The sequence below is a fragment of the Asparagus officinalis genome, chromosome 5, assembly GCF_001876935.1.
Source record: "Asparagus officinalis chromosome 5, Aspof.V1, whole genome shotgun sequence".
NCBI lineage: Eukaryota > Viridiplantae > Streptophyta > Magnoliopsida > Asparagales > Asparagaceae > Asparagus > Asparagus officinalis.
In genome coordinates, this window is record NC_033798.1 from 121,741,635 (window position 1) to 121,754,119 (window position 12,485).

The 12,485-nt window shown below is 39.3% G+C and overlaps 1 protein-coding gene across 2 annotated transcripts; it reads right to left on the reverse strand.

Moving 5' to 3' along the window:
- On the reverse strand, positions 1,433–7,608 carry LOC109841011 (probable cellulose synthase A catalytic subunit 6 [UDP-forming]). 2 transcript variants are annotated; one of them, XM_020409851.1, is made up of 15 exons: positions 7,225–7,608; positions 6,941–7,136; positions 6,650–6,861; positions 5,697–5,799; positions 5,425–5,593; positions 5,047–5,313; positions 4,654–4,960; positions 4,546–4,584; positions 4,250–4,387; positions 4,035–4,160; positions 3,733–3,945; positions 3,358–3,640; positions 3,086–3,279; positions 2,650–3,000; positions 1,433–2,558 (listed from the first exon to the last, which is right to left on the reverse strand). In XM_020409851.1, exons 1-15 carry the CDS (start codon positions 7,303–7,305, stop codon positions 1,974–1,976), a joined length of 3,264 nt encoding a protein of 1,087 aa, XP_020265440.1. In that variant the 5' UTR covers positions 7,306–7,608; the 3' UTR covers positions 1,433–1,973. The 2 variants fall into 2 exon arrangements, with proteins under 2 accessions (XP_020265440.1, XP_020265441.1); XM_020409852.1 differs by lacking the exons at positions 6,650–6,861; positions 6,941–7,136; positions 7,225–7,608 and adding an exon at positions 6,484–6,542.

Below are 12,485 nucleotides of genomic sequence, written 5' to 3' on the forward strand. Positions count from 1 at the left end.
GCAGCTAGTTTCTCCCTTAGGAATCTAACCTTATTTTTTTTAAGAGTTTTGTTACAGGGACTCAAAATATGAGACCAACAGGGGACATGTGAGGTGTCCCCCTTCTATTGTATAATAAGCTGGTCATCATTATGCAATAGAAGGGGAACATCTCATATTTCTCCTCCTGTTGGTCTCATATTTTGGGTCCTTGAAATTTTTTTTTTTAAGTCGATCTGAATGACCCAATTTTTATTAATCCATCAAATTTTCAAGCCAACATCTGATTAGAGACATTTTCTACAGTAGACGAACGCGTGGGAATTGAGTGTACCCACCTTATTCACAAGAACATTGAGAAAAAATCATGCTTCTTGTTAAGCATCTAAACAACAAAGTACTTTGATAAATTATCCGCCGTTAAAACTAATGCACTATGTAGCAGCTCTCTTTGCATGTGATTATTTAGAATCCCAAACATAACTTTTAAGGCCCCAGGTACATAAATTCTTTTAATATAATGAAGAATGCTCTCATCTATAGGGCAAAAAAAAAAAAAAAGATCAATTGTTTACTATGTTCTAAGAATGTGTGCAGATGCTTTTTAAACCCGGGAACAAGCAAAGGTCAATAATAAAGCTCACTTCTATAATTTTCTAATCATTTCTCATGTGTTATTATTATATTTGGCTGTCATTTTCTCGTGCTTGCGTTGCTCAACACCCCTCACCACTATCTCCTACCTCAAAATCTATGGCTTGTTTAAATGCCAACCCTACACGGGACAGTTGCCAACCACCAACCTCTCTTTATTCTACTCATAAATAAAAGTACATATTACAGGGAGCCAACATGTGGGACATTTTTCAATTAATATTATGAGATTCATCCCTGATTTGATGAGCCCCAAAAATATTAGGTGAGAGATTCAAGATGATGCAAAAGGGAATCAAAGCACAGCTCACAAAGACAAGAAGGACTAGATAAGCCACATACAGCAAGGATCCAACTGTAAAACAAAACAAAACAAATTAAGAGTATTTCCAACAGTTTCTTCAAAATTTTCTCCAAAATGAAGAAACAAAAGTCATATTCTCCAACTAATTTTTACACCAACTCCAACAACTTTCCCATTTTAAAGAATCCATTTTTTCCTCCAAAAATTTGGAGAATGCTGCAGATTTGGGGAAGCTTCCCCATTTTTTCTCATCCATTTTTTCCTCCAAAAATTTGGAGAATGCTGCAGATTTGGGGAAGCTTCCCCATTTTTTCTCCTCTATCCCTATTTTGGGGAATGAGATGGGGAATTTGTTGGGCCAAAAACCTAACTAAATTCTCCAAAAGTGAGAAATGGAGAAGCTGTTGGAGATGCTCTAAGAGCTGGAGAAAGCGAATAGGGTAGAGACAGTTTCAACAAATACATTAAAAGCAGCGAACAGCTTCTCTAAACAAATAGAATTATAATGTTTTCCTATTGAATAGATGAATGGGGAGTTTGTTCACAGTTTCAGACAAAAATAACACAAGGTTACATCATGATACAAACAGTATTTTCTCAACATACAGACACCGAAAAAGACGTTATCACAGAAACCCTGAGCCACCCAAGACAAAAAAATTCACAAATTTATACTGTGTGTGGATCTGGGTTTAGTATTATACAGTTGTATTTTATGCACCCACTTTGTTCTCAATAAAATTGAGCAGCTGACAGCATCACCAAGAACACTCAAATCTACATCTCGTTCCAGTTGCAAGCCAAGCCTACTTCCTTTATTGTGAAGAATAAATGTGCACGCCCAATGTGGAACTTTCAGTCTCCCATTCCATCCAACCTACTAAAGAATTGTAGTCCAGCCTTCTGACTGCCTATTTTCCACTTACAGAGCTTGACTAAACAAAAACTGAACGATTACAAGCACAACTCTTCCTGTTATCTACACATAGAATCAAGAATCGTATGTAGTGTCAAAATTCTGATGATCCATCCTTCGCTAGTTACAGTCCAATCCACATTCTTCCAACAATGGTCCATCCGATTTTGCCAAGAATGGATCAATTCGAACCCACAAAAGGGAGAAGATAGAAGCAAGAAGAATAGACCAGACAATGATGATCGTAGGTGTTCTGTTTTGTCGACCAACCAAACCTTTGAGAAAGGGATAGAGATGGACAATCACCCAGAACGCAAAGAAGAGTTTACCAAACAAAGGTCCCCATGATTCATAACCGTTGTTAATGGCATTCGAAACTCCAGCAACTACGCCGATTATGTTGACTATTAAAAGAGTTGTTGGGGGAATAAGCAATGTGGTCCATTTGAAGGTATACAACTCTGAAAAATCTTCATCGTCACTGGCTTTTGATGTCACTGTGAAATTGGTATCAACACCTGCAAGGACCTTCAGAAGACCTTGAAATAGTGCGAATAGATGTGCTGAAACACCCCCAATCACCCAAAACTGCTCATTTCTCCACCAATCATCAATACCGACTCCACTCCATCTCATTTCAAGGATACCCGTTGCAAAAATACAAATGAAGAGTGACATAAACCACAAGCTCGCAACGTTGCTAAGCTGCATTGAGCATAGAAAGGTCAAAATTAGCAGAACATCTAAAGAAAGTGAGCCATTCACTAAAATGGGTCAGCAATGAATAAATAGATACCTCTGGAGTTATGAACTTTCCGGTGAGCAAGCAAACAGCAGGCAGCGTGCAGTATGCCAGAAGAGGAAGAGATGTGAGAGGATAAACAACGGAATTTATGTACGAAAACCTCTCTAGCCGTTTCAAGCCACCACCATAACCATACCATAGTGGACAATGACGAGACAATAAAATTTCAACTGAACCCAGAGCCCATCGAAGAACTTGATGGAGACGATCCGAGAGATTAAGGGGAGCAGAACCTTTGAAAGCCGGCCTTGGAGGAATACAATAGATTGATCGCCATCCATGGCAGTGCATTTTAAAACCTGTCAAAATATCTTCTGTAACTGAACCATAGATCCAACCAACCTGAATAGAAATTGGACAAGGTTAGTTTAAAGCAGTTGCAAAAAGAGGCATTTTAGGAATCTAAGTAAAGGACAAAATAACTAACCTCTTTACCCCAGTCTGTCTTGTCCTCATATCCACAGCTAATGACATGAATAGCTTCTTTCAGTAAAGATGCTGGAGTAGCACTCTTCAATGTTCCACCGTCTTCAAGCAGGGTGGATGCAACAAAAACTGGCGACTGTCCAAATTTCTTTTCCAATTTTTGCTCAGGCATAAAGGCCTTTTGGCTTTCGATACCTAATAAATATTCAAATCAAGTTAAATGGCGTGAAATGGACCATGCGTTAATTACTTAACACTTAAAAGTAGGCATACCTTCAAAGCCCTCTTCAATGCCCTCCAAAGCAAAAACAGGAGGTGTGTTATCTCCTCTCTTACTAAAAAACTTTTTCTTTCCCTGCTTATTCTTTGTAGACTTCTTTTTCTTGCTTCTAGAACAGCAGCAGCAACAGCACCACTTTGGCCAACAATTGCAAGTCCTTGTAGGGGGCTTTTTCGTCTTTGGTGCATCATAGCCATAGAGAGCTTGCCTTCGGAAAACACATCCAGTACCCACATATATTGGTCCTTGAATTCCATCCAGACCTTTCATATTAATCTGCAACATAAGGTTTTGCAATATTATATATCACAGCCAACAACATACTTACATGATTACATCAAATAAAGGTCTTAAATTGCAGTACTTACATCAAAGAACACAACGTTTCGATTAGCATATCGATCATGTCGATCGATACCTTCGAACCTCTGAGGAAACTGCACATAGCAGACTTTCTTCCCGACCAGTGGATCCATCATGAAGCACATAGACTCCCTAAGTGCCTTACTATTGTTGATGTAATGATCACAATCAAGATTCAGCAGGTAGGGTGCATTTGTGAGTACAGCTGAGACTCTAACCTACCAACACAAAGAATCAAGGCATAAATTGAATAAGCCTTGGGAAACTTTCACATGTAAGAACTGGGAGCTAAAAGAGATGTTTTTACCAGAGCATTCATAGCACCAGCCTTCTTATGGTGATTAAACCCTGGTCTTTTTTCTCTAGAAACATAAACCAGTCGAGGGAGTTCATTCCCATCCATGTCATGCCCACCACTTTCACCAAGAAAAACCTTCATGCCAAATTTAGTCATCAATAATGTTGAAATGGTCAAGGAAAGATAACATATATATAAGAAAGGGCTGCAACAAAGAAGTATACCTGGATCATTCCAGGATGATCACGAACATTGTTTCCAGGCCAAGGAGTTCCATCTTGCATTGTCCACCCTTCTTCAGGGACCTTTTGAGCTTTCGAAACCAAAGCATTTATACGTACCTTGAACTCTTCATATTCTCTCTGCAGTTATCATCAAATATTTTACCCCACCAAAGCATTTATACGTACCTTGAACTCTTCATATTCTCTCTGCAGTTATCATCAAATATTTTACCCCAACCAAAACACAAGAACCATTCAAGAAACTCACTAAAAAAATAGCTATGCACTATGGATACCTTCATTGCTCTTCGTTCCTTTACAAAAGAAGGTAAAACCTTGTCCTTCAAATAGTCTATCTTCTGCTGGAAATACCATTCAGGTGCACGTACAAAAGAAGGTAAAACCTTGTCCTTCAAATAGTCTATCTTCTGCTGGAAATACCATTCAGGTGCACGCGGTTCAATACTGAATTTCTTGCAGAATGGTACCCATTTCTTTGCAAATTCAGACGTTTCTGATAATGCTTCAAATGTCAGCATTGCAGCACCATCATCAGAAACATAGCAGGAGACTTTCTCAACTGGGTAATCAACAGCAAGAATGGACAACACTGTGTTTGCTGTAACCAGAGGGGGTTCTTTCAATGGATCAACAGTACTCACAAAAATGTCTACTGGTGACAGTCGAGACGGCTTGCCTTCCTTCTCATACCTTTAGAGAGGAGTTGAAACATTAATAAGTCAGCCTTTCCATGAAATTAACTATAAAAAAAATAAAGTTTTGCAACATTGGTTTACCTTAATGATAGTCTATCTAGATAAGTTTCCCTTTCAATTGGGAGCCACTTTGGAAATTGATCGAGTATCCATGAAAGGGCAAACCAAATTTCACAAATCACAGACACAAGCCACAGTCCAAATGCATCATTCACTGGATGTGTGACTCGGTAATGGAAAAAGAATCCAAGAACTACCAGCCGAATAACAATGATTATCCTGTATGGATTTATCAGGCTGGAAGAAATGGGTATTTTTCTCGACAATGGTTGCCTAGCTTCATCCATTCTGGTCAAAAAGATCATGTCGTTAATGCTTGTGAACAGTAGGAGAATTTTAATCAAGAAAAGTATGATATTTTACACCATATCTTGGAAATTGAAAATCCTAGAAGCTTACAGTGGCAGATCTGGATCATCACCATCATCCCCTTTTCCACCGTTTTCATTTCTTGCTGCCTGCAAGTTTTCTTGCTTTTGCTTCCACAACTCCATCCTCTCCTTCCATGCAATACTTCCATAGCCATAGGCAGCAAGATCCTTGGAAGGATCCATGGATCTTGGTCGCACTGAAAGCATACACAAAGAGTACACAATTCTAAGCACCACTTTTTCAGAAGTTTAGTCAAGTAAATTTAACGTGATCCTAGTTTTGCGTGTATATCCTTATACCTGGAATACTGGGATCAAGAAAGGGCAGCGGATGGATCCTTTTTCCTCCACCACCCGTATAAGCAGGAACCAAGGCGTGCTGATCAGAAGGGATGTCATCGACCTGTGATTAAATACCATCAATAAATTCTATGAGGAAAATATACAAACTGCCATAACATATTCTTGTACTAGAGAAGGGGGAACAAAATGGAAGTGGAAGAGGAAGAGACGAGAGGAATGGAATGGGAGGGGAATAATTCAGCTGAATAATATTATTGGTACGCATGATACGGATTACTTTTGCAAAACAAGCACTAAATTCAAGCAACTAGTATTAAAATTCAAAAGGATATGTTCCAGGTTTACAATCAGCTATGTGGATCCATTTTCTTGTGTTAGTATGGTTAAAGGCAATCTCTTATTCTACATTAGCAATAATGATCCTTTGCTCCTAGGCATACTCATCAATCTCAGTAGCACACTTTAATGGGTAGTAAGCACCCACGTCTGATGATCATGGGTAGCTTAAAGTAAGCGACGTGATCTAAAACCACCTCAACATTTCAATCAACTAAGTTTGGTTAAACCTACAAGTATGGTGTCAACCATTAATACCCTTAGATAAAGGTCAGCAAATGTAGTAAGAGTCTCCAATTGCTGCTGATAGTGAGAAGTAAATTATAGTAAACACATCAGCCACTAGGGAGCAAAGGAGGCCTAAAAATCCTAAAATTGAAAGGGGAAACTGCTCATGTAAATATTCAGAATGTTCATCTACAAAACTAAATGACTATAGATGACATACCATTTCACCATTGGTAAGCAAAGGCACATTGGACACGGAATTAACCCCGTGAGGCATCTCCGTATAAAACTCCCAAACAAGGTTAAAATGAAATTTCCCTTCCCTTCCCCCTCTCTACCCTCCATCCAAACAGGAAATGAATAAAGATGACAACACAATAGCATACCATTTCACCATTGGTAAGCAAAGGCACATTGGACACGGAATTAACCCCGTGAGGCATCTCCGTATCCGACCCTCGCCCAAATCTCATGTGACCCTGCAACATAGCCTCAGCTCCATACTGCATGTCCTCCCTATCCCTCCCCGCAAAACTGAACTCATTATCAATATCATCAAACCCATCCTCTTCCTCATCTCCGGCGACTCGCGGGCGTCCTACAAGAACCAAGCTTTCTTAAATATATGCGCTCTTTGTAAACAGAAACCATCAAAAACCCACAAACAAGCAATTTACCTTTGAGCCTCTTAAACCTAGTTTTGCACTGAGGGCAAACTTGACTACCCTCCCTCCGCTCGTAATCGTAACAATCTCTACAGACAGGGAAAGCACACTCATTGCAAGCAACAAAGAGCTCCCCATCAGGAGTCAACCCGACGTCATCCCCACAAATCTGGCAGATTTGCCCACTCACTTGCTGCAGAGGCTTCGGCTGCAACCAAGCAAAACATCACAGATCAACACATTACTCAGACGAACCAATCCAAAATCGAACTCTAACCAGAAAACGCAACTCTTACCCCAGACTCCCCATCACGGCGAATGACCACGAGCTCGTTCCTGTTATGGGAGCCGGCAACGAGGCCAGCACTGGCCTCCATTTACACCAGATCTGAAGAAGCTGATCGATGCCCACTTCCAAAGATCCGACTTTGACGCGAATGGCGGAACGCCCGGATCGATTTGGGGGAGGGGAGGGGAGGGGAATGAAACCCTAAAGGGCCAATCTTTCTTGCTGGCTGCCACTCGTCTATCAAATGTGAGCTCTTTTATGAGGAGGTCCGCCGACAGTGAAGAGCGAATGCGTCAAAATGAGGCCTCTCTCGTATAATCAGATAAAAGCGAGAGAGAAAGCGACGGACCATCGACCAAAATAATTGAGAGATAAAAGCCCTGCGGTCTTCTTCTTGTTTTAACTTCAACTAGAAAGAGAGAGAGCGTAGGGATTTTTTTTTTCTTTTTTAACAGAGAGAGAGAGAGAGAGAGAGAGAGAGAGAGGTGACAGGTTGGCGCGTGTGGAGTTTCAGTAGTCGTCACGGTTCCGTCTCTGCCACCCTGGCGTGGGCCCAACGCGCACTCTAGGGTTCTGGAATTGGGGGTCGGTGATCGGGGTGCTGACTGCGGTGGGATTTGATCGGATCGGATCAGCTTCCGGCTTCATTGGTATTAATAAGTCAAGGTCTTTTTGGTTAAATTTCAGAAAACCCCTCTTTACCTTCGATCATCGCGAGATAACCCCTCATTACTTCCAAAAATATCAGAAGCCGCCTCGAGTTCAGGGGTTAGCAGGGGGAAAAAACCCTCTCTTCGCCTTTAAGATTTTTTGCCAATGAAAATAAGGGGCCGGCTTGATACTCATCCGGAGTTAAGGGGGTTGGCCAAAATATAGCCTCTTCGTTATGTTAGATTGATGAATGATTGGTAATTATGTATTAGACCCTCAAAGCTTCTTATTTCTTAATCAGGTTCCCAAGTTAACGTATTTGTTCGGAATTGGGAGTCTTATTTAAATAGAAATGTTAGGGGCACACCCTCAACCACAATCTCAACCACACCTCCTCTCCCTCTATAGTGCATTGGGCTCCACATCAATTTTTTTTAAAAAATTTGATGTGGGACCCAATGCACTATAGAGAGAGAGAGAGGAGGTGTGGTTGGGGGTGTGCCCCTAGCACCACTCTTATTTAAAAAGGTCTAGCATATTTTGAGGTGAGACTGAAAATATGGGAGTATTATTTAAGACAGCTCAGGGATCTAATATTTAATTTGGAAGTGTGCGGATTTGAGGGTCTATTGTAAAATTAGCAAATATTTGGGGGTCTAATGAAACAACAATCTTGTACGGAAAAACATAATGCAATATTTATCTCCCACATAAATTCTAAATTAGGACAAACAAGATAAAACACAATCTTTGATACTAAAATAATAATACAGTAACTAATTTAGAAGTTTTGAATTAGTACGAGCAGCAAAACAGGAAAAATATATTTTTTATTTACTTAGTTGAGATTAAATGTGAGAATACTCTCTCATATAATAAGTATAATCATTATTTTATTATTGATGTGCATTCCATGAATTTTAGAGAAGAGAAAAACTTTTCCATGGATATTAGAGAAAGGATAACTTTCTTCAAATGTCTTGGATTGGGGAAAAAATTCATTATAAAATGGGAACTAGACTTTTCACTTCTTGCTTAAAAAAAGGGGGTTTTTGCTTTTAGACCCATTTGTTTACTCTCATTTATCTTTAAACCCAAGTACTATTATTTCTATCTTTAAGCCCAATTCACCTTTTGTATTTATCTTTAAACCCAATCTCCAAAATATAAAAATAAGTGGTGAAAATATAGTATTTTGAAGATTGGGTTGAAAGATAAATACAAAAGATGAATTGGACTTACAGATACAAATAATAGTATTTGGGTTTAAAAATAAATAGGAGTAAACAAATGGGTCTAAAAGCAAAAACCCCAAAAAAAAACCAAAAAATTCCCTAAAATAATGCGCGGCATGATGTTCCCCTTGACCTACCATCTAAAACTACCCCCAATAAGGCTGTAAACTAATACATCCAAATGCCGCTAAATAACTTATCCATAAAAATACTAGCCGCTAGCTGCCAGCTCATAATAAATGTTACGTAGTTTATCCCAAAAGATTCTCTCTAATTTATAAATGACTTTCATCATTCATAATCAGTGTCATTATCCTATAAACATTAGTTTACATTAATTTAATAAATGGGCCTTTTTGCTATAGTCCCTCAAATCTTCCGATAGCTACATATTAGCCCCTTAAAATTGTAAAAAACCGCTCATAAGTCACAAACCCCTCAGGCCCCATTTGGCCAAGGAATAATAGAAGGACTGGTAGGGTTTAACCCCTTTTTAACCATCCGAATATATTAATTTGGTCAAAATGTTAACAAATCCTTTACAAATAGTGTTGATGCACAAATGCGTAATAGCACCTCCTTTGATGGTTGATCTCCCGATATGAGGAGTGTCTTGCATGCATGCAACATGTTAGGGGGGGCAGAGTTGGTCCTTCGGTGATTCCTCAGACGATTAAGTTAGTCATTTCTGAAGATGATCAATGAACTGATATAGTTCCTTCTAAGTGTGCAGAGATTATGTACTTTTGGTCAGTAGGCGATGTGCATGTTTATACCTAGACTTATGTAACTTCAGCTGAGCCCATGTAGTCAGCTTATTTGACTGATACTTATAGTTGTCGGCTGTGGGTAGCATGACTCACCTTTATGATTAATGTGATGGTGACAGAGGGTACCAAGTGTTGTCATGGTCCAATTAGTTATTAAGACTTTCGACGGAGGTGTAATGATGTCTTCGACCGCGTATTTAATATGATGGTGACTGGTTGTCGGCGAAAGGTTCGAGAATGAACGCCTTTTGTCTCAGGCTGGCGAGAATGGATGCCTTTCGTGTCGCCTATCTGGTTCAAGTTGGTGTGTAGTCTGCTTGATACATGTGTCAATGATTAACATTTGCTAATTTCTATGGCACAATACTAGCCCCTTTCACTCGAACTCGGGTGGCCGAGTCCGAGTGAAATTGAACTTCGCGCCTTGGGTTTACTTCGAAACAACACCTAGGTCTTGGGTACGTGTTTTGGGCTTATCCATGAGAATAACACTAATGTCTTAGAGTCTTCATTACCAAGTCGATGAAGATTGAGTGGCAAGAGCTGCTTACATGTTAGCACATAATATATAATATTTTTTTATCTACAGAAGAGTCTTTACAATTTAACTACATTTTGTGGAGGTATCCTACAAAATGTTTTACATTTTATGACAATCCCACCTTTTTCTTTAGACTTCCTCTTTATTTAATCATTGGCGGAGTTTATTGAATGTTATAGTATTGATGTGGCGGTGACAACTTCTAATTCTGAGGTCCAAAGACAGGGGATCGCCCACTTCCTCAAAAAGAAATGAAAAAGCCTCACGGTGGGCGCTAAACTGTTGATGTATGGATGTGTAACAGCGGGATTCAAGGATGATTCTAATGAGCTCAGGGTCCCTTGACCTCCTTTGATGGCTGATTCCCTGATAGGAGGAGCATCCTACACGCATGCAACACGTTAGAGAACCGGAGTTAGGTTCTCCAGTGATTCTTCTGACGATTAAGTTAGTTATGATCTAAAGGGGATAAAGGAACTAATATAGTTCTCTCTAAGGCCCCGTTTGGCAAATGGTTAATGAAGAGGGGTTAAAGAGAAGGATTAATGTACTTAGCCCATTCGTTTGGCAAATGGTTAATGAAGAGGGGTTAAAGAGAAGGATTAATGTACTTAGCCCATTTGATAATCCAAAGGACTAAATTATTATCCCGTTAAATAAGTTTTATTTTAGCCCTTATGATCAGTTTTAGTGTTTGGGAATAACAATGATTTTGACTATTTTTTTATAATTAGAAGGGTTAACTCTTATTCCATCTAAATAGGAGTATTAGTAAACCCCTCATTTTGAGGGGTTAACTCATTTTAACCCCTCTAGAGGGGCTAACTTAACCCTTCTATATGTTTTATGTTTGGCAAATTATGGAGGGTTAACTCACTTTAACCCTTATATAGATTTGTTGTGTTTGGCAGGTTAAGAAGGGGTTAAGTCTCCTTAACCCCTCACTTAACCCTTTGCCAAACGGTACCTAAGTGTGCAACAATTACTTACATTGGGTGAGTAGGTGTTGTGTCTATTTATACCCAGTTGACGAGGATATTTATGTAACTTCGGCCAAGTCCAAACATACAACTTATTTGGCTGATACTTTACAAGTGTCAGTTGTGAGTGACATGATGTGATTAATGCAACGATGACAGAGGGTCCCAAGTGCTATTATGGTCCGATGAGTCATTAAGACTTTCGGCGAGGGTGTAATGATAACTCCGATCATGCATTTAATGTGATGGTGACTGGCTATCGACGATGGGTTTGAGAATGACCGTCTTTCATCTCGGCCTACTCTGGTCGAGTTGGGGTATAGTTTGCTTAAGACACATGTAAAATTTCTTTAATTTTCTGCTCAAAAATAACTCCGACAATTAGAAAAGTCTATTTGTCACAAATCTGTCACTTTTTGGGTCAAAGTGTCGCCAGTGTCACTTTTTAGGTCAAAGTGGTAAAGAGGTTAAGCCAATATGATATTTTAGCCTTTATAATAATTAGTCTCTTTAACCCTTCTTTGTTTACCAAACATAAAAAAAATTAACCCTTCATCTTTACTATCAAATCCAAACAGAAATAAATTATTTTTATTGTCTCATAAAGGGTTAACTAAATTAGTCATTCTTCTTAACTCTTTTTTGTTAACCCCTTGCCAATAACGCCTCAAAGACTCGCGAAACTTGTTCCTCATTGACCAAAATGTCCCTTAGCTTTATGCTTTTTTGAACACAGGGACTTAGGTGGAACATCGGGTGAGGGGCATTTGGTCGTTGAGGGACCAAATTGCAAGGTCCCTAAGGATTTAAGGGACTTATGAGCAAATTCTTTGAGGGACAAATGTGGACTTATTGAAGATTCGAGGGACTATAATACTAGTAAATCCTTAATAAATTAACCCCCTTTGTTAAATTGCCAACACCCTCAAAAACCAAACTAACCTGTTGACTAAAAAGAAAAGAAAAATTTCCCAATGATCCAAAATATGGGACCAATAGAGGATATGTGAGGTGTCCCCATTCTATTGCCTAATGAGAGGAACACGTAAGGTGTCCGTGTTGGTCCTTTATTTTGGGTCAATACAGCAAAC

Bases quoted from the DNA above. Each gene is read 5' to 3' on its own strand.
- LOC109841011 (XM_020409851.1), bottom strand. From the start codon at position 7,305: ATGGAGGCCAGTGCTGGCCTCGTTGCCGGCTCCCATAACAGGAACGAG. The intron at 3,946-4,034 runs GTAAAAACATCT...TTGTGTTGGTAG, and splicing joins CTGGTGCTATGAATGCTCTG to GTTAGAGTCTCAGCTGTACT. The intron at 3,641-3,732 runs GTAAGTACTGCA...CTTATGTTGCAG, and splicing joins GAAACGTTGTGTTCTTTGAT to ATTAATATGAAAGGTCTGGA.